Genomic DNA, 21,600 nt, shown 5'->3' on the forward strand with positions numbered 1-21,600 from the left:
CACTCTGGGATCAATTGTGCCTACAGAACACACACTTGAGTTCGCCTGGACAGTTCCGTACTTCTTCAATGTTGGTCTAAATCATCGAAACTGATGCTTTCGTCAGAATTTCGCCACTTTTTCAAGTATTTGCGGATTTTGTATGCCTTTCCGGGCCTCCTATGTCGACGATTAGGCTACATCAAATGATATTCAATCGGGCTAACTTTTTTCACGAGGCTAAAGATAATTGAAACAAAAAATATTTAACACAATTTACGCAAAGATATATTTATTGGTACTATTTTATAGATGAAAACAATTTCATCAAAAAAGATAAATTAATAAATTTGTTTTCTTCCCAGTAACAAAAATAAATTTCGAATGCACCTAGGTTATATTTAAAAGAATGTCCTCGTGTTGTGAAGTAAAAAATGCTGCTTACGTTTATACTATTTTCTACTTCTTGCTGAATGAAGACATTGCGTAATACCTTTAACATTTATGCACGTGTTGGCAACTAACTGAGTTCATACAACTTTTTCCAAAGTTCTTGTTGGCTTTAAACTAGTTCGTTTGAAGATTCTGTTTTAGCGTTAAGAATCCGTGGACATTGTTAAAATGATTTTGTTAAATTATAGCAAAAATAAACTTTGTCTGAAACAGTTTAGCTATCAGAAGTTCGACTGGAAATAATTTTGTTAGTATTGGAAGATTTCTCACACTTTTATGCAACGACTAAAACGAAAAATAACATTGAAAAACCATTTCAATAGTAAAAAAAACCAAAAATGTGATTTCAAAAACTTTATTCTTGTGTTAAAGAAGTTTGATGTCGTGTCAAATAAATTGAATGAATATCAGCAGCCACGATTTTTTTTAGTTTGTTTCTATTTGGACACATTATCGATTTTATTATGTCTTGATAGCTACAGTTCGCTCAGTCTTCCATATTATTTTCTGTAAAAACATGCCGCTAATTCATTATCCTGTACAGAAAAGCAAATGTTTCCATTTTTGCTTCTCATGAATTTTGGTAGTTTCTGGTCCGAGCATAGATGAAAAATGCATCATCGGCAAATTATATTAATAAATCCTTGTCTAGAAGTTTTGAGGAAAATTGTAAACAAGAACAAGAGGGAGACCTAAAAATCTTCCTGAGGATCGCCTTAAAAAATCAATAGAGGCCCAGGTGATAATAAACATGTTAAATGTTTTCAGTTGCTATCCAATGGCTCTCATTGGTTTGAAATTAATTCCTTTTAAAAATATAAGCCGTTTTTTTAACTTTGATGTCGTTTGTTCTTTTTTGTCTGATTGTTACCAAGCCTTATTATGGAGTGGTCACATATAGTTTCTAGCAAAGTACAATTTATTTTGTTTAATTTCAGTTTAATCTGTAGCTGTTTTGACCTTGTTAATAAGTTTTTTTTAAACTGACATAAAGTTTTGGATGTTATTATTTTTGTTGTCTTTACTGTATGCTTTTGTGGTTCGTCTTTACTGGTTTTCGTAATAATGGCTGGTCTCAACAATCTTATGCGTCCCTTATACTCAACTGATTTATTGCCGTTAGAGGCGATCTTTTTGTTCATACACATAATTTTTTGTTTGAAGATTTTTTGAATTTTTGGGGTTTTGCTATCTGTTCCTCATTTAGTAAACATTTATGCCAAAATTTGGGTGAGATCGTTCGGAACTTTATTGGCAAATGAAATTTACCGAGCCTCATTGTTTTTCTAAAGATTTTAACGAAATCTTGTTTCTCTAAAAAATTCTCAGTTTCAATGAAAAAAAGACATCATCATTTTTCGGTAGATTTTTTGGGTCTATGGGTCCATAATAGGTGTACATTGCATCATCTTCCAAATTGATAAATTGCTCTATTGTCTGGACAATTTGCAAAAAATCAAATACGTAATGAAGAACAAGTACAAGACCTAAAAATTTCCTGAGATCACCTTATATAATTATTTCGATATAGAATAGACAGCATGTAGTTTTTTGAAATGTCTTCGGCTAACAAGAAAAAACAATCTCTACCGTCAGAATGTCCGTAGATGGAATTTTGTTCATTATTATACTATGCAAAAAAAAGAATTTAAAAATTTCCATGATCCAAAAAAAGAGTGAAAATTTCTTGCAATCAGTGAGTAAAAAACGAATTTTAAAAGTACAAGTAGTACTGCTTAATTTAGAAAGCGATGTGATGTGGTCTCCGGCACGAGTAATAAGAGTTTTAAAATTTTAATAATTGCATTCAAAATCGCCTAAAAGTACAGAAAATCAAAGGTATTTATAGTCGCTATCGGCATGTAAATTTACAGAACTGTCTAGATATAGATAAAATGATATTGGTTAATTTACACCTTAAGTATGAACAAGTTTTTCCCCTTGTCATATATGGCAAGTATTATTGAACTCTTTTGCACTTAACACATTGTTCTCCTAACCTGAGAACGTGCATTTGGTGTCTACAGGGAGGATCATCGAGTTGGTTTATGGTCATCACTGATGGTAAGCAGGTCGCATTATTTGCTCAATTTTATGGTTTATGTATACTGGTAAACTTCAGGTCAGAACACATTTGAAGCAATGATTCAGTTCAATTTAGTAGCCATGAAATTTTATTTCTTCACCAACATCTAAAATCTGATCTTCGCGACATATCATCCCTCCTCTTTTAAATAAGTTTGTCTGGATAGCTTCTTCGAATCTTTCTGGTTGTTTAAAGTTCTTGTGGACCCTGAAAGTTGTTTTCCTTCAGTTTCTAAAGTTTCCTCATTGTAGTTGGGTGATACCGCGTCTATATTGTCTCTATTGCTCTCTGATTGTGAGTCAGTAGATTGCTGGCAGTCTCATTATCCGTTCTAGCACTAGTTCCAGAGGAGTTTGCCCTGCGTCTTGGAAGTATTCCGGTGTGCCATCAAAACCAGCTGTAGGAAAGCTCGAAATGACACATTCAGATTTGGACTCCAGGCTTGAATAGCCAGTTTCACTGTTTGAACCGCTCGCTCGGCAAGTCTATTTGCTCTTGATTGGTAGATAAACGACCTCATCATTTTAATCTTCTGTGATTCACACCACTGTTTTAGGTTGCCGATTACAAACTCGGGACCATTAACTGATACTAACGTTTTTGTTATCCCAAACCTTGCAACGATTTGACTCAAGTGCACCTTCTATCCAGCCTGATCCCGCGTCTGCTATTACTAAGATTTTACCCTGGTCATTTACGTAACCCTGGTTTACATGGAGTCTTTCTCAAACTTCTGCTTCTCGTCAAGTAGATACTGTTTCCCCAGTCTAGGCCTGATTTCTTGGCATTCCTTACAATTACTAACAAATCGAGGAGCACCTTGACGGATGCCGTGCCAAAATGCTATCATTCGGACTGCTGTTTCGTTTGCATATTTGCTTAGGTGTGTCTCATGAGCTTTGGCCATCACCATATGTATTAGTTTGGTTGGAATGAAGTGCACAACTCCTCGAAAAATGATTCCGTTGGGGATAGTTAAGGCTTCTTTCTGTTGTTCGAAACCTTTCTCTGCTTGTGAGCACTGTTTCTGGATTCCATTTTTCATATTTTTGACGACATCTTGGAGGATTCGAGTAAATCCCAGTTCAGTTCTGATGGCCGACTGGGTCAACAGGTCGGATTGAACACAATAGATATTGTTGAGAGCAATGCAGACCCAATCATTGTCGTCGTCGTCACCAAAATCAAGTCTGCTCAAAGCATCAGTGTGGGATCTGCTCTCCGGCTGTATAATTCAATTGGAATTGGAATCCCATCAGCGCTATAGCCCCTCTCGCGATTCTTGCTGATGCTGTTTTATGAATCTTGTCGTCTGGTGCAAAGAGATATTTGAGAGGTTTTTGATCAGTTTGCAGAGTGAACCTCCTTCCGAACAGGAAGTGTTTCAATCTTGTGACCACAAAAAGGATTGAAAGCGCCTCTCGCTCAATATTGATGGAGTTTTGTTCGGCTTGTGACAACTTCTTTGAGACATGGATCATGGGATGTCCTACATGTGAGAGAGCCTATTGCTTTTTCTGAGGCGTGTTGTCACTGTAGTTTCTTTCATCAAGCTGTAAGGCTGAAAAAGTAGGTTAGCAAATAACTCAATTTTTATGTTTTTGAAAGCGTTCGTTCTGTTCTTCTTTTTCCCATCTGAAACCGTCTTTTCGAATTTCATTCAAAAGTAACATTTTTGTAACAAAATCTGGTATCATTCGTCCAAAAAATCCGGTAGGCGGACAAAAGACTCTAATTGTTTCACATTAGATGGTGGTTTTTGCATTTTTGATTATAGGATCGGGTGTTATTCGTTCTTTTGAAACTGAGTAACCGAGAAAACTAACGCCTGAGACTGGTTTAGAATTAGATTTCTTTTCAAGGATGGTGAAATTATCCTCACGTAGTCGACTTTTGGCCGCAAGCATTTGTTTTTCGTATTGCTCCTTTGTTGTTTCTTATACCAGTGCAGGATCCTGAAAGATGACCTCACCTTTGATTTCTTTGAGAGCTGATTCGATGCAATTCTGGAAGATTGAATAAAATTTCTTCAAGAGCTGAGGAAGACTGCACGTCTTGAATAAAGCTTGCGATGTGTTGATTGTACATATTTTTTTTGCATCATCATTCAATTCGATTTGATAATATGCGTCTGATAAGGAAACTTTATCAAATTAAGAGGACGTACAGAGATTTTTGAATATGGTCACCATGTCTGGGATTGTATGACCCTCTTCCATAACTTTGCCGTAAAGGTAAACTATCAGGTCCACGCATAGTCTTAATGCTCCATCGTCCGCTGCTAAACTACTGGAGATCCAATTGTGACTCCAAAATGTTGCACTGGCTCTAGGATGCCCTGTCGCACCATCTTCTCAAGTTTTTCTTTGAACTTGTCTTGTAGAGGTAACTTTCTAGCCTTGAAGAACATCGGCTGTGGTCCGGGTATAGATGCAGATGCACTTTGTATCCTTTGACTGCAGTTATTTATTCATCACACACAGTGTTGATGCCTTCTTTGGTTAGTATGTCTCTCTCAAGTGGCCCAAACGCATTTTCGGATTACACAACTGCAAGTTGTCGCCTTTACTCATTTCTAACATCACATGTTAGTGATAGCACAGGCGTCAGTTGATGGTCATCATAGGCCTCATGACGTCTGATTTTCCCACCTAACTGATGTCTACCAAGCTCAGTCCAGAAGAATGGCGATATCACAGTACTATTAGCACCGTTATGAACTTGAAAATCTATTTTTTGGTCTTTTACTGTAATGAAGTCGCATGTTGTTGACATGTTAAACATGTGTTTCTGTGTATAGTACGTTTCCATCTCAATTTCAGAAGTTGTTTGACCAGACAAATTACCCTCTTCATCGCAGAAGTTGTTATGCTGGTCGGACTTACCTGAGTTAGGTTGAGTTTTACCTTTGCAAATTTTTGCAAAGTTTCCCACCTTTTCACAGGTATGGAATTTTTTGTTCAGAGCCGGACACAGGTTGCTACTCTTTGACTTACCTCCACATCTATTGCACAAGTTGCCATTGCCTTTAATACCAGTGAACTTTTCAATCGGTTTTCCAAAGGTGTCTTTTTAAGTTGTATCCCACTTCTTTCTTCACTGTAACCAGTTCTTTACCTGTTGAAGAACTCGCAAAAAAGCCAATGCTGTAGTTCTCAACTGTAGACTTTCTGTCATTTCAGAAAGAATTATCGTGGGTTTAGTTTTGATGCCACCTAATAGTCTTAATTTCTACCAACTCCATCTAGGGGTCGGTCACTGTTTTTAATTTCTGAAAGTCACAATAGCGCGCTTCTTCTCCTAGATGCGCTAGAAAATCATCGTCGGATTCTTCAACTTCTTGGACAACGGACAAAAATTTAGTCCCTTATGCCGTTATAACTCTCTTTCGGAGAAAAAAAGATTTGAATTACTACTCTGAGCTCTTTAAAAAGAGTAGCTTCTAGTAGCTTTTCAGGGCTGCTAAGTTTCAAATGTAGATCTAGTCCGCAGATCTAGTCTCCAGAAATTGTACCGTCGGTGTTGAGTTTGCCTTCTTTCGTCTCTGCGCGACGTTTCGCCACAAAAGACACAATCGACGCATTACAGGATTCAGCATTCTGCAGATCCAAAATTTGTCTGTAAGTCGTTGGTCAAAACATGCAACAATGATATTCGATTGCATAGCTGTATGTCGGACAACAAATTGTTGCAGTAAAAACGATTAAAAGCAAAAATTCACCGCAAGTGTGTGGTGAAACAACATACTAATTTTTCCTTAATCAAAAATATTCTAGTGTTAAATTTACATATGGAATTTTTGTAGTTCTTTTGAATTCTTGCATGTAATAATTGGCATTTTTCAAAAAGAATTACTGTAGAAGTTATTGATCTATGAAGTTTTTTTCAACGTTAAAAAAATGCAGAAATATTTTTTTCGCAACATTGAAGCATGCATGGAATTTTGAATATTGGAGCATGCATGGAAAATAACTGCAAGTGTACGACAAGTGAGGTCAAATTCATAGTGAATCTTTAATTTCGGAGAGTTTAATCAATAAAGGATAGTGGAGAGAGTAGTGGAGAGTAGTAGAGAGAATGCTCTGGGGAGGTGGTGGAGGTACACTTTTTGAGGAAGCAAAAATATTTGGGCATGCTGGCGCCTCAAAAAGACATGAGCATTCTTAGTTAACTGTAGAAAATCAATTATGAATCCTTAAAAAATTTGAAGCAAAATTTTGATGGTAACCCAGTATTTGCCAAGATCCAAAAAAAACGTTTTTGTCGAAATACTGAAAACAATAACTGAATTCTCCATTGCTGCTCATATTTACATATTTAAAATCAAAAATTTTTTAAGATTTGGCTCCGCTATTGAATCTTAAAGAGAAAGCTAAATAGTGTCCCAAAAAGCAATGCTCCTCACAAAAAACAGTTAACGAAAAAATTGACATGTTATGAGATTTAGTAAAAAATTTAACTTTTGTCTTCAGTTTAGGGGCTAGCTGAGAACACTGTAGCTGTCATACGTAGCTAATCACATACAGTAGAAAAATTAAATTGAGGAATTTGCATTGAATGTAGAACGTAGAAAATCTTTTGTTTTGATGATTACTTTCAAACAAGTTTGTTTAATTCTATGAGACAAAATAATTTTCGGAACTCTCCGACAATATTATACATACTATAATGCAATAGTGCAACCGCAAAGTTTCCAATTGATCGGGTTACCAAGGGACATACTGTAACAGATATAAAAATTGAAATTCTTAAATGAAATTCTTAAATGAAATCTTACCAAGCAAAATGCCAGAAAAAAGCAGGATCAAAACAATAGGAAAGTTACTATTTTTGAGGTCCTCAAAAGTTACCGCAAAAAATAGTAATTTTCCTATTGTTTTGATCCTGCTTGTTTTCTGGCATTTTGTTAGGTAAGATTTCATTTAAGAATTTCAATTAAGAATTTCAATTTTAATATCTGTTACAGTATGTCCCTTGGTAAATTGATCAGTTGGAGACTTTGCGGTAACTTTGCGGTAACTTTGCGGTAATTTTCCTATTGTTTTGATCCTGCTTTTTTTCTGGCATTTTGCTTGTTAAGATTTCATTTATGATTTTTGCATGTTCTGCTATGATTCCATGCGGCCATATATAACAACTATATGTATAACTTAATTTGATTAATATTGATATTATATGAGTTTTTAAGCATGCTAAGATCTTTTTACGGTGCTCATCCCGAAATGTCAAACGTAAAATAACAGAAAGTCAAATGTAAAATAACAGAAATTATGTTCAAAATGTTCAGAATTCATTACAAAAGGTTATAATGTCAAATTGAAAGGGAAAGTGGCAATTTTTTCAGAAATCAGCTCCCCGGAACGCTAATTCACAGATATTCAATTGGTGGCGATTTTCAGCTCATAACGGCGCTGAAAATTTGTTTCAGAGATGCGGGATATTTCGCGAAATTTTTTTTTTATAAACTGCGGCAACTTTCTGCAAATTTCTCACAACACTTCAATGCTTTTCAGCGCAATTCAGTAAAAAGTTTGCAGAATGTTGAGCTGAGTTTTGGAAATATCAGCGCTTTCGCTGAATACCTTGCATAGTTTTAGAAATATTCCTGGGCCACATTATATTAGTGGGCCAGATAGTTTAATTTGTTCTAGAATGTTCTTGTATGGAATGACCCAGCTGACGGGAACTGCCCTTGTCCGTTCAACAACGACAGGTAATAATTGGTCATCTCTACATTGTGCATTTCATTATCAGCATGTGTAGGCTCTCTTCTTAAAAGTTTCTAATGACCTATTTGTTCGGGAATCCAAGCAAGTACAACTATTTGTGAAAATCGAACAAAGTAGATTGAAACCTTTATCTTTTAACTTTCGGGCGCAAACCTTACACCAAGTGGTTTTAAGCTCTTGAACTTGAGCTCATCTTACTTGGGTATCCCAACTATTTTTCTATTTTGTTCCTCAAGGCTTGCTTCGCCTCTAGACAAGTTTTCTTTATACGAGTAAATTTTTGGTCAAGTTACCGGGGCCGAGAACATTTTTGCGTAAAAAACTCGCTAATAAACGTGTTAAAATTACGCAACAGATGCATCAAATGCGCTGAGATTTTATTAAATTCCAGCGCATTTCAGCTAATTTCTTTCATAAATGTCGCAAGATTCCTCGACCCAAATATATGACAATTGTCTCATCTCATGTGAAAATTATATTCGATCATGGTGTTTTCAAACTTCTAACACCTTCATAAGTTGTGTTGATGGTTTTTCAGTCCAAATACTGGAACCATAAGTGATCTGGAAGCGGGCGAGGAGTACGCAATCTACGCACAGTCGGAGAGTGACTATGGCAAGACCAGCACTACAATGTCATTCACACACTCTCTCTACACTGACGTCATCACAAATGTTGAAATCTCTTCCACCATTGACACAATTACATTTGAACCTCATTTCGAATCTGGAGTGGGAGCTGGAATCGCTGTGGAAGTGAGGGGTGTTGACTATTACCATAGTGATGTACTCAATCAGCCGTTTCAGTAAGTTCAATTACTTGATTCTACGTCCCAGTTGTGGTACCGGTCTAATTCGACAGTTAATCACATGCATCACATTCATTCATCTACTGATGTCAAAGCTGGGTTTGGTATAAAAAAAATTATCTTGTTCAGATGCAAGACACTTTTTCATGAGGTCTGCCGCGGAGCGGTTGTCTGATTAGAGTGTTATGGGATTTGATATAAAGGCATTCGGTGAAGATTTGCCTGATTTTAGCCCCAAGACTGTGTCTTTATATACTTCGATAGTTCTTAAGAAACTATTAAACTATATACGATGCATTCTTGAGGCTCAAATTTGTGTAAATTGTCAAAAGCTGTCTTGCAAAGTCATCATTTATCTTATTGAAATTAAAAAGAGCTGATAGTCTGAAATTTCTTTTCGCATTGGTGACGTGACATTAAAGTTAATAACATAAATGATCAAAAAGATCAAAATCTAATTCGGTGAAAAGGTATTTATTTTTTCAATGAATGCGGGGGAGTAAATTCTGATTTAGAGGAAATTTCGACACGGATTACTTAGTTTTGAAGTCAATGTCAAAGTTAGGTCATATGGCAAAACTTCTGCTGCTTTAGGCTGGAGCCCATATTCGTGCTTGAGAACTTGATGCCCGGGTCCAAATACGAATGGGAAATGAGTGTGACCAGTCGGGGATCAAACCCTCTACTTCGACACTACTCATACTTGGGATACACGTACCCGGAACAACCTCTCGGAGTCAAAGACGCCCTAGCGTTGATGCTGGAGCATGATGTATTCGAACTCACTGTAGGACCAACTCCACTCGTTAGTTTTTTGGTCTTTCCTTGAAAAAAATATGCATAGACAATAATTCCGCTAATGTTACGTATTTGCCAAAAGTGATTGCCGTTTAGAGATAATAGTGAACTGTTCAGATACAGAAAAGTGGAAAAAACTTGAGAAAACTTAAGTCTCTGATTTGTCTTTTAGCTGTCTTTTCATTTGAATTGTAATTTCGTAGAGTTTATGTTGAAATAATGTTATCCAAAAACAAACTTTTATACAATATTGTTTGATCAACACAAAATTTACAACAAAAAATGCGAAAGAAATTGAATAGAGTAACTAGCTATCTTATTCATTAACGACATAACCCTGTACTCTAAATCAAGGGTGTGGGGTTTAAATTTAAAGAATTGGGTGCCAAAGAAACCCTTAAGATACTGTGAAACAGTACAGGTTAAACGTTTTACTAGTGAGATATAATGAGTCAGTACTGAGTTACTATGAGACCAGGGTCCGGGTATAAAACCGTCTCATCAATCCAAGACTCATGTAAAGATAAAATGCTGGGTTGCAATAAAAGTCATTTTTGAATAATGGTGAGTTATGTTGACATTTTCAGTCGAGGTTGTTGTGAGTTTGTAGGCTCTGATTTTTTAACAACTAAACTTTATATCAAGATTTTATTTTAAAAAGTCAAAACGTTTCTACATTGATGATTTTAAACAGCTCTTCAATTGTTTGAACGAGGTAAAGTAATTCAATTGGAGAAAACAATTTTTTATGGACAAAACACTTCATCCTTAAAAACAATTACAATTACGAAATTTAACATCGTGTCATGTTGATAGTTTAATATCATTAGCGCTCCGATTTTTGATTGCCCAGATTTTGTTATTTGCTTTGTGTTAATGTTATGTTTCCTCCTGCAATCTTGGTGGGACCATTTATCAATTTAGTTTTTTTTCTGATGTTAAAAATTTCTATCGACGTCACAGGAAGAAGGTTCGACGACCACATTCAAAGTGTCATGGGCACAGCAACCCCGTGTGGAGGTATTCAAGATATCAATTGCGCCCCTTTCATTAGATTTCCAACATAGTGTACTAACAACTGGTCAGTGGTCATTGCAGAGAGACGTCCAACTAACACCTGGAGAACAATACGAAACCACTGTGAGTTGCAATTATTTATGGATTAAGGCTAGTGAAGTGGAATCGATTACTTCTATTTCATTTTCCCTTAAATCGTCTACATGTGAACCATTTTAACGAACCTATATGAACAAATTAACGTACATGTGAAAAATTGTTCACAAGCTCAAGAGCAAAATAGCGTACTATTTTTTATAGCCTAAATGGGAACGGTTTTGTATACGGTTATGTGTAGCCCAAATGCGAATATTATTTGAACAAAAATATTCAAAACACTAACTCTTTTCTGGACTGGTAAGGCCAAACATTCTTCCTGATTTAGAGCCAACTTTAATAGGTGAACTTTGTTCTCTAGTTTGGTTAACTTTGAACAACTCATTGACAATAGAGAAACTGATCGTCAATTAAATCCTATCTGTAATTCTTCGGGAGTCAAATGTTGTTCAAGCCAACCTGGAGAATCAAATTTGGGTCCAGCTAAATTTGAGCTTCAAATTCAAAGAAAAGTCTCAAGCTTAAGAAGGTTGAAGATCAAATTTAGTGGAGCAAATGTCCAGCAGCAAAATTTCAGCAAAAATATACGCCGAGCTCAAGTCGAGAAGACCATAAAGTTGAGCTAATTGTTTTCTTAGACTATTTAATTTGAGCAAAGATTTTTAATACGAATTTTTTGTCGAGCATAGTTGTTTCAGAAGTTCAGGCCTCGACTATGGTGGGAAACAAACTAGACATCCTTATAGAGGTTGCCAAAATGGAAACTTTATTAAGATATTATTACATTCTACCTTACGGCATTCGAGCAATGCAAAATTGTAATTGTTGCACACGATGAAAGTAATGATTTTATAATGATTGTACATCTGTTCCTGATTACATCGTGAACTGCTCATAGTTTTCAACTTTGCGGATTTACATACAATTTTATCTGCGATAAAATGTTAGAGTAATTCGCACTAGCAAAATGTAAAATCTGATTATATATATTCAATTGCAAGTGAGGTCACAAATTCGTGACCTGTAACTAACTTTCAGATTAAATCAGTACCGAAACCGGAAGTTTTTCCGAAACAATTCAGTACTGATTCAGAGTCTGTTCATGTCACATTTTGCTCTGATTTTCTCTCATTCAGACTATCAATGTTCAGAAATTGAATCTGAATCCAAACAAGGAGGCTCGTTAATGTGCGTTTGCACATGATGTTCCGACCCGAGCTTATCAACATTCTTTACATAATTGTCAACCAAAAGACGCTATAACAAAAACAGATATTTGAGTTTAAAACAATCGTCACACAATCTAACCTCTAATTGAATTGCAAAATTCCATGCCTCATTAGAGCGCCAACAAGATCTGCCGTTAAAGAGACTAAGAGAAAAAAAAACAAACAACAAAATTAGCAAAAACAAAAATTTCACTGCAAAAACTGAATATCAAAATTAAAAAGCACCTAGTAACAACGTGAAAATGCAGTCAGATAAAACCTTAACTACACAAACTTACTTTTTCCTAACTAGACAGCAGATGGAAATTTTTCATAATGAGACTAGGTTACAACTCGACGAACAGAACGAATAACGAGGCGAATTTCAAAATTAAATGAAAATTTTTTAATACAAGAAAATTCAAAAGTCTTCAAAAGCATTAGGTTTTAACTAAGTATACCTTAACAAATTATGAAAAAGTTATTACAAATCCAAAAGGAGCTGCTTTTGGATTGACTAAGCTATAGAAACGGACTAAAGATGAAGATAAACTCAAAAAAATTACACACGATTTGCAAATACACAAATTATTGATACCATTAAAATCATTAACTCATACTGAATATTAAGTACTTTTAAATCAATTGTTATTTCTACTATTTCAGCTAAAGGCTTTATATCGAGATATTAACTAAGTTTACCTGGGCTACATCTGAAAACCGTTGGAATCTGTTATTGAGCGATTGTGTTGAAAGTAGAGAAAAAGAAACAAAAAACTGACCACTCAAAAAACGTTTAAAAAACGCATATTGTCCACCAGACAAAACATTGGAAAAAAACAATCAGTGAAAAATCATATATGTAGATATGTTTTTTTTGAAATACAAGAATTTGGACGGGACCTCTCAATGAAGAAAATAAGTTTTAAGTTGACGAAAAGAACAACAAAAACTGAAAAGATTTTTAAAAAAATTGAATTTTTGTATCATAAAAATTAAATCTAATCGCTATAAAGCGAGTGCTTTGGGTAACATCATTCATTCAATCTTCAATTACAAGCTTATGCGACCGGTCAGCAAATTACGGCAAAAAACAGGCAAAAACAACAGATTCAAGAAAATTGAGCGAAAAATGTGTCGAAGGCACTTAACTTTTCAAAAAAAAACTTTTCAGGTTTCAAATATTTTATTTAAACAGCATTGGGAGTTTTCGTTTTCAACAATTTAACTTCAAAAAAATCACCAAATATGAACAAAAACAAAAGAACCACTAAATTGTTGAGAAAACTCGCAGTATCAACGCCATAAAACTCAATAGATTTCAACGGAAGCCAGTAAATACGCTGGATTGATGGGACGACATGATTGTTTTCCATTCATATTTCATCATTAAACCATCAGAACACGTCATTGACTAAGAAAACAACAACAAATACAGGCAAAGACAAAAAAATGTAGAAAAGTGCCTGAAGAAAGTGTCGAAGCAATTTAAATCATAAACTCTTTTCTGAAAACTTTATTTATAACCCATTGAACGTCCAGTAACTACCAGATTTAGGATAATGTGACAAGATTTCAACAGGAACCAAAAATAAGAAAAAGTATTCAAAAATTAGAAAATTTTGAAAACCCGTGGCATTGAAGTCTTAAAACTATTAGCTAGAAGATGAAACCGGAAACCAGATTCACTTTGTATCTAGTAGAAATGAAGGGGTGCTCTCAATGCTGAGCATCACTAGAAATTCACAAAAAAAGGTTAAGATTTTTTAATGTTTAAAAAAATTTTCAAAAATTTATTTTTAAAAGTTTAACAGCCATTAAATTCAATAGCTTTCAACGGAAGTCCATAAATGCACACCAATATGCCCCGACGGGAAACAATAAAGATATTTGTCTTGCCTAGTTAATCAATAAAGCAGCACAATAGGTCTTATGACTATGAAAACAACAACAACAAAAAAAAACAGGCAAAAACCAAAAATTCAGTAGGAAATTGCGAGAGTAAAGTGTCGGAGCCATTTAAAACACGAGCTATTCTCCAATAAATTAATCTGTGATCCACTGAATGTCATTTCTAAGCCAATGGTAGCTATCGATATTTGGATAATGTGATAAGAGTTTAAAGGTAACCAATAAAACGAAAATATCAAAAAATCTAAAACAAAAATTTGAAATCTTGTAATTTAGGTCATAGAACCAATACTTAGAAGATAAAACCACTAACTACATTAGTCTTGACTGCAGTAGAAAAGAAGGGGGCCCTCTCACTGGTGAGACTGACTAACATTTCACGAAAAAAAGTTTAAGATTGGTTAATGTTCAGAAAGTCAATAAATACGCTCAAGTATATTCCAATGTCAAGACTATGACGTTCATTATTCAAAGTTAATCAATAAGACATCACAAAAGGTATTATGACTATGAAAACAACAAATACAGGCAAAAACGAAAAATTCAGTAGAAAAGTGCGAGACGAAAGTGTCGAAGCCATTTAAACCATAAGTTTTTCTCTGAAAAATTTATCAGTGATCCACTGAACGTTTTTTCAAACCAATGGGAGCTATCAATATTTGGATGACGTGATATCAGTTCGAAATAAAATAATTTATAAAATTTTTAAAAAAATTGAGATCTTGTGTCATTGAAGTCATATATCCAAAATTTAGTAGATAAAACCGCTAATCAGATAAATTTTGGCTGCATTAGGAAGGAGGACGAGGGTCCTGTCATTATTGAGACTGACTTACAGTTCACGAAAATAAGTTTTCGATTGGTTAATGCTCAAAATTTTCAAAAAAATTATTCTTAAAGCCTTAACAGCCAATAGATGTCCACTCAAAGCACTAGATATGTTCACTTAATGCTCATTACGGAACATATTGCAACTTTGGTCAATGAATTTATGCCACATGACTACAGAAAATTGGTTAATCCTCAAAACGAAAATCAAATTTTCATTTAAATTTACAAAAACCCAGTGTCGAAGCCAAAAAAAACATGAGCAATCATTTGAAAACGCTTTTTTGTTCAATGGGCTTCATTTGACTGTATATGAGGTTTGTCGTTAACGGCACCTCGATATAGAAAGTGACTAGTCTCTAGGTGATTTAGAAACCAAAAAAACTGAGAAGTTTTCTAAAAAGGAGCTCTCAAACAGAATTCGATTTTTTTTATAGTGAACTTCCCTATGAGACTAGAACTAGTCTTTTTATCGCCTTCAGTCTATTAGGAACACACAATTGGTTCATTTTGTGGCATGAAATGTAAATTTGAAATACTGTTTTTATGGAAAATATCTTATTTTTAAGAAAAATTACAATAAAAGTGAACAAAATCATGCCAAATATCCCGTGTTCACACAAAACCTCATTCCTCGATAACTCCTCGAAAAAAAAACAAAATTCAAAAAAAAATCTTTTTATTTTTGATTTCTACGCTGGAACAGCTTTTTAATGATGCTACTCACATTTCTCTACGATGAATATATCGATCGGCCAAAATCGACTGAACAAAAAAACCCATTTGAGTATATAGTTCGTCCCCCCACAAGTGGGTCGCAAAAATTATTCTGATTCAGGCTCCAAATCAGACTCTGATTTTTTGTCTGATATCCTTTAGAGTCATAACTTAGTTCGTGCGCCAAGCTATGTTTCACCATTTATCTCAGGTCCTAGAAAAATTCGTAAATTACCTGCAATAATTGAAGAAATGTATAGTATAGCTAAAAAGTTGTCAAAAATTTCCTCAAGTCATGTCAAAACTGACGTTTTCTGATTATCTAGTATGCTCTGTACCGTTTTTACCCTCCTCCTTTTCATTCTGGCTGGGGATCGGTATTGGCGGAGTAACTGAAATGAGTTATAGAAAAACGGCTATAGCAAGGTAAAGACAACACACTTACAGTTTCTCAAAAAACATACTTTTTAAATTTTGGTCGATTTGTACATTTTAATTTTGGTCGGTTTGTTTACTTTATTACTCTGGGATGTCGCACCACAGAACCCTATGGCAATTATTTGAGAACTGTGAAAAAGTAGAGGTTCAGTTTGATGCGATATCAAAAGACGCAATTAAGGATTTTTGACGAAAAATTCCAGTAATAATAAATAAAAGTTATTAATTCTGGAAAAGTTACTAAGAGTGAAATTTCTTCAGGAAAATTTTTTCTTTAAACCGTTGTTAGGTAGACAAAATGCTGAATTCGAGTTTGCTGAGATCAGTATTTTTGCAAAGAACCAAAATTTTTTTGCTTTACTAAAGCAGAATGTGTAAGCAACTTTGTGATTCCTTTTGTTTCTAATAGAGTTGTTGGCATTTTGCTTCAAAACATAATACAACGGTTAAAAACCCGATAGAATTTGTAGTTTTTGCAGTGTTGACAAAATTTTGTAATTTTTATTCTGATTCAGGGCTAACTCAGAAATGCATTCTGAGATTTCCTCTGACTCAGAGAGCACTGATTCTGACTTTTGCTCTGATTCAGAGAGTTTTCAGAATCGATGCAGAAACTATTCTGAAAGCTTTCTGAATCGGTACTGAAGGTTAATGTAACTATACAGAGATGAATTAACTGATGTGAAGATCTTAGAGCACAAATGAGGGCAGTCTGTGCTCGATTTATATAATTTTGAAAAGAACTTTGAGTGCGCGAAAGCTTGGACAATGGTCGGCCGGCATGGTCTCAACAGAAACCATTTTGGTGTGGGACGATCTGGTCAGAGGTCATTTTGGAAAAGGGCCTCGCCTTTGACAGTGAACTTAAACAATAACATGCACTTTGAAAGGAAACTTACTTGAGCAGGAAAAACCTTTCAAGGTGACTCCTGTGAGCTATGGCCTAGAGGGAGATAGTGAAGTGTTTGTGGAGTCACTCTACCCCCTCCCGCCATCAGAAGATACTGGATCTCGGACTGTGGCCAAAGACCAGATTGACTTCACTCTTTCATACCAAGGAGTAGTACAGGTGCTTATACCTATTTGTTCACATATAAGGTTAATTTTTCGCAGGCTAAAGATGATTCGAGAAAACTAAACAATTGAAGCTGAAAAGTTTCCCTTAAATTTTAAATTTTAAAAAAACCGTAATCAAAACTCCAAATTAAGTATAAAACTTTACTTTTTTATGTAAAGCATACTTTGTGATGTTAAGAAACCAACTGGGAATATATTGATGTAACTATTCGAATTTGATTAAAAAACATTTGCCACCATTTGGCGACTGATTAAGCTCCGCTTCATTTCAAAACTGCATTTGAAAACTGTTACTCAAATGTTCAACATTATTAATTCCTCTCAAACAAAGTTTGCAGCAATAATATTAGTCCTATGGTCTTCTTTAATATGATTTTTGAATTTTCGTCCTCGAAAACCGATAAGTTGAGACCACAATTCATGGTGTGAAGGGTGATTCTTAGAGTTTGGCCCCCGCGCTTCACCAAATAATAGCGGAGCTATTATTTGCTTATGTTGTTTATGACGACTCGAACAAGAGAAAATAGAGATACGATTTTTTACGACTCGGAGGGAGTATTCGTTTAATGTGTTCATCGGATAAGTGTCTTTTTATGACTCGAATAGGGTTACCACAAAACTCTAACCCCAATAAATAATTTTCTGTACTTATTTTGTTATCAGAGTTATTTTATCAGCGTTCTGATTTATATTTGGAATATAGATGAGTTGAGCCCAAATTTGGAGATTTTTTTTACCAGTTTTAATTTTTCTGGGATACTTCAGCAATGATTAGCCCGTTGTTTTATTTCTCTGCATCTATAAAGAATTGAATATACTTGCAAACATCTCCATATAAAATTTCTTATATTTTTGCGGGTATAAATGTTTGTTGGCTAATATACAATGAAGAAAAAGACAAAAGAAATCAGGAAATCTTAATTGTTGTCAAACTTTTAAATTATTAAAAGTTTTCTATTATTTTTAAGCACCTGATTAATGCAAACTGCACGATAGAGGAGGGTTTTTAGCTTCTAAACTCACTTCTATTGAATGATGATCAAAATTACGCCATTTTTGATTTTTGGTGAATTATAATTACTTAATAGTTTTTTTGTTGCCTTGAGTTGTCCTAGTACACAAGGTTATTCTTTTGGCTACAAACTTAAAAAACAAATATCTAAAAACTAAACAAGGTCTTGAAATATCTATGGTAAGTAAACATTGCATAAGTAAAAAGTTATTTGCAGACATATCAGCTAGATTGAGAAGGCCGACATTATATTTAAATAAAAATTGTCCAGTTTGAAAAATTTAGATTAAACAATACCCATAGAAAACCCAATCGTAATCAAAATTCCAGATTAAGTATTAAACTTTACTTTTTTATGTAAAGCAAACTTTGTGATGTTAAAAAACCAACTAGGAATGTATTGATGTAACTATCCAAATTTGAATAAAAAACATTTTGCAGCCATTTGGCGACTGATTAAGCACCGCTTGATTTCAAAACTGCTTTTTATATCTGTTACTCAAATTTTCAACATTTTTAATTGCCCTCAAAAAAAATTGGCAGCAATAATATTAGTCCTGTGTTCTTCTTTAATATGATTTTTGACTTTTCGTCCTCAAAAACCGATAAGTTGAGACCACAATTTATGGTGTGAGGGTTGGTTCGCAGATTTTGGCCCCCGCGCTTTACCAAATAATAGCGGAGCTATTATTTGCCTTATGTTGGTTTTGACAACTCGAACAAGAGATAATAGAGATACGACTTTTTACGACTCGAAGAGAGTATTCGTTTAATGTGTTCATCGGAGAAGTGTCTTTTTATGACTCGAATAGGTTTACTACAAAACTCTAACCCCAATAAAACATTCTCCGGATTTATATTGATATGACAGTTATTTTATCAGCGTTCTGATTTATATTTGGAATATAGATGAGTTGAGCCCAAATTTGGAGATTTTTAACCAGTTTTAATTTCCTGGGATACTTCAGCAATGATTAGCTCGTTGTTTTGTTTCTCTGCACCTATTAGGCATTGAATATATTTGCAGGCATCTCCATATAAAAATTTCTTTTATTTTTGCGGGTATAAATGTTTGTTGGCTAATATACAATGAAGAAAATGACAAAAGAAATCAGGAAATCTTAATTGTTGTCAAACTTTTAACCTATTAAAAGTTTTCTATCATTTTTAAGCACCTAATTAATGCAAACTGCAGGAGAGCGGAGAGTTTTTAGCTTATAAACGCACTTCTTTTAAATGATGATCAAAATTATGCCATTTTTGATAGCTGGTCAACTATAATTACTTTATAGTATTTTTGTTGCCTTGAATTGTTCTAGTACACAAGGGTATTATTCCATTGGCTACAAACTTATGAAAAAATATCTCAAAACTGAGCCAAATCTTGAAATATCTATGGTACGTAAACAGTACATAAGTAAAAAGTTATTTGCAGACATAGCAGCTAGATTGAGAAGGCCGACCTTATACTTAAAAAAAATTGTCCAGTTTGAAAAATTTAGATTAAACAATACCCATAGATTACCCAACCGTAATCAAAATTCCAGATTAAGTATAAAACTTTACTTTTTTATGTAAAGCAAATTTTGTGATGTTAAAAAACCAACTAGGAATGTATTGATGTAACTATCCAAATTTGAATAAAAAAACATTTTGCAGCCATTTGGCGACTGATTAAGCTCCGCTTGATTTCAAAACTGCTTTTTATATCTCTTACTCAAATTTTCAACATTATTATTTGCCCTCAAAATAAATTGGCAGCAATAATATTAGTCCTGTGTTCTTCTTTAATATGATTTTTGACTTTTCGTCCTCAAAAACCGATAAGTTGAGACCACAATTTATGGTGTGAGGGTTGGTTCGTAGATTTTGGCCCCCGCGCTTTACCAAATAATAGCGGAGCTATTATTTTCCTTATGTTGGTTTTGACGACTCGAACAAGAGATAATAGAGATACGACTTTTTACGACTCGAAGAGAGTATTCGTTTAATGTGTTCATCGGTGAAGTGTCTTTTTATGACTCGAATAGGTTTACTACAAAACTCTAACCCCAATAAATAATTCTCTGGATTTATATTGATATGACAGTTATTTTATCAGCGTTCTGATTTATATTTGGAATATAGATGAGTTGAGCCCAAATTTGGAGATTTTCAACCAGTTTTAATTTCCTGGGATACTTCAGCAATGATTAGCTCGTTGTTTTGTTTCTCTGCACCTATTAGGGATTGAATATATTTGCAGGCATCTCCATATAAAAATTTCTTTTATTTTTGCGGGTATAAATGTTTGTTGGCTAATATACAATGAAGAAAATGACAAAAGAAATCAGGAAATCTTAATTGTTGTCAAACTTTTAACCTATTAAAAGTTTTCCATCATTTTTAAGCACCTGATTAAGGCAAACTGCAGGAGAGAGGAGAGTTTTTAGCTTATAAACGCACTTCTTTTAAATGATGATCAAAATTATGCCATTTTTGATAGTTGGTCAACTATAATTACTTTATAGTATTTTTATTGCCTTGAATTCTCCTAGTACACAAGGGTATTATTCCATTGGCTACAAACTTATGAAAAAAATATCTCAAAACTGAGCCAAATCTTGAAATATCTATGGTAAGTAAACAGTACATAAGTAAAAAGTTATTTGCAGACATGGCAGCTAGATTGAGAAGGCCGACATTATACTTAAATAAAAATTGTCCGGTTTCAAAAATTTAGATTAAACAATACCCATAGAGTACATAACCTTTAGTCATTTGCATAAGGCTCTGTCGAATTGAGAAGGCAGACAATATATTAGTTTAGAAATCGAAATTTTTATTGAAAAATTCAAAATATGCAATAGATAATTGTAAACAAGTAACGTATATCACAGTTAGGCTGAGAGGAAAAACCACAATTACATCTTGAACATACAAAAAGGTCAGAATAAGTGACATTCATCACTCAATTTATCAAAAAAGTCACAATTGTATCTCAAATGAAATGTTTATTTTAAGTATTAATAATACAATATATAAGATTAAATCAACTATCAACATCAAATTACGCATTGTAAGTAAAACATCACGTTTCCTCAAAAATTAAATTGAAGACCTGAAGTTATGGCGTAAAGGGTGGTTCTTAGAATTTGGCCCCCGCACTTCACCGAATAATAGCGGAGCTATTAATTGCCTTATGTTGGTTATGACGTCTCAAATATGAGAAATTAGAGATACGTCTTTTTACGAGTCGAAGGAAGTATTGGTTTAATGTGTTCATCGGAGAAGTGTCTTTTTTTGACTCGAATAGAGTTACTACAAAACTCTATCGCCAATAAATAATCTTCTGGGTTGGTATTGATATCAGACTTATTTTATTAGCTTTTTGATTTATGTTTGGAATATAGATGAGCTGAGCCCAAATTTGGAAATTTTTAGCCAGTTTTAATTTTTCTGGG

The 21,600-nt window shown here is 34.2% G+C and overlaps 2 protein-coding genes across 3 annotated transcripts in view; both read left to right on the forward strand.

Moving 5' to 3' along the window:
* LOC142357771 (uncharacterized) overlaps nt 1-21,600 on the forward strand; it is a 406,796-nt gene that overhangs the window by 176,773 nt on the left and 208,423 nt on the right. The gene's annotated exons all lie outside the window — the stretch shown is intronic.
* LOC142334850 (uncharacterized) overlaps nt 7-21,600 on the forward strand; it is a 93,893-nt gene continuing 72,299 nt past the window's right edge. The window contains exons 1-6 of the mRNA XM_075383177.1: nt 7-70; nt 8,170-8,231; nt 8,786-9,052; nt 9,650-9,860; nt 10,817-10,993; nt 16,991-17,137. Of these exons, the coding sequence (XP_075239292.1) occupies nt 8,880-9,052; nt 9,650-9,860; nt 10,817-10,993; nt 16,991-17,137 (708 nt within the window). The 5' untranslated portion in view covers nt 7-70; nt 8,170-8,231; nt 8,786-8,879. The remainder of the gene's footprint in view (nt 71-8,169; nt 8,232-8,785; nt 9,053-9,649; nt 9,861-10,816; nt 10,994-16,990; nt 17,138-21,600) is intronic.

Source organism: Convolutriloba macropyga, chromosome 2 (assembly GCF_964194025.1).
Source record: "Convolutriloba macropyga chromosome 2, txConMacr16.3, whole genome shotgun sequence".
Lineage (NCBI taxonomy): Eukaryota > Metazoa > Xenacoelomorpha > Acoela > Convolutidae > Convolutriloba > Convolutriloba macropyga.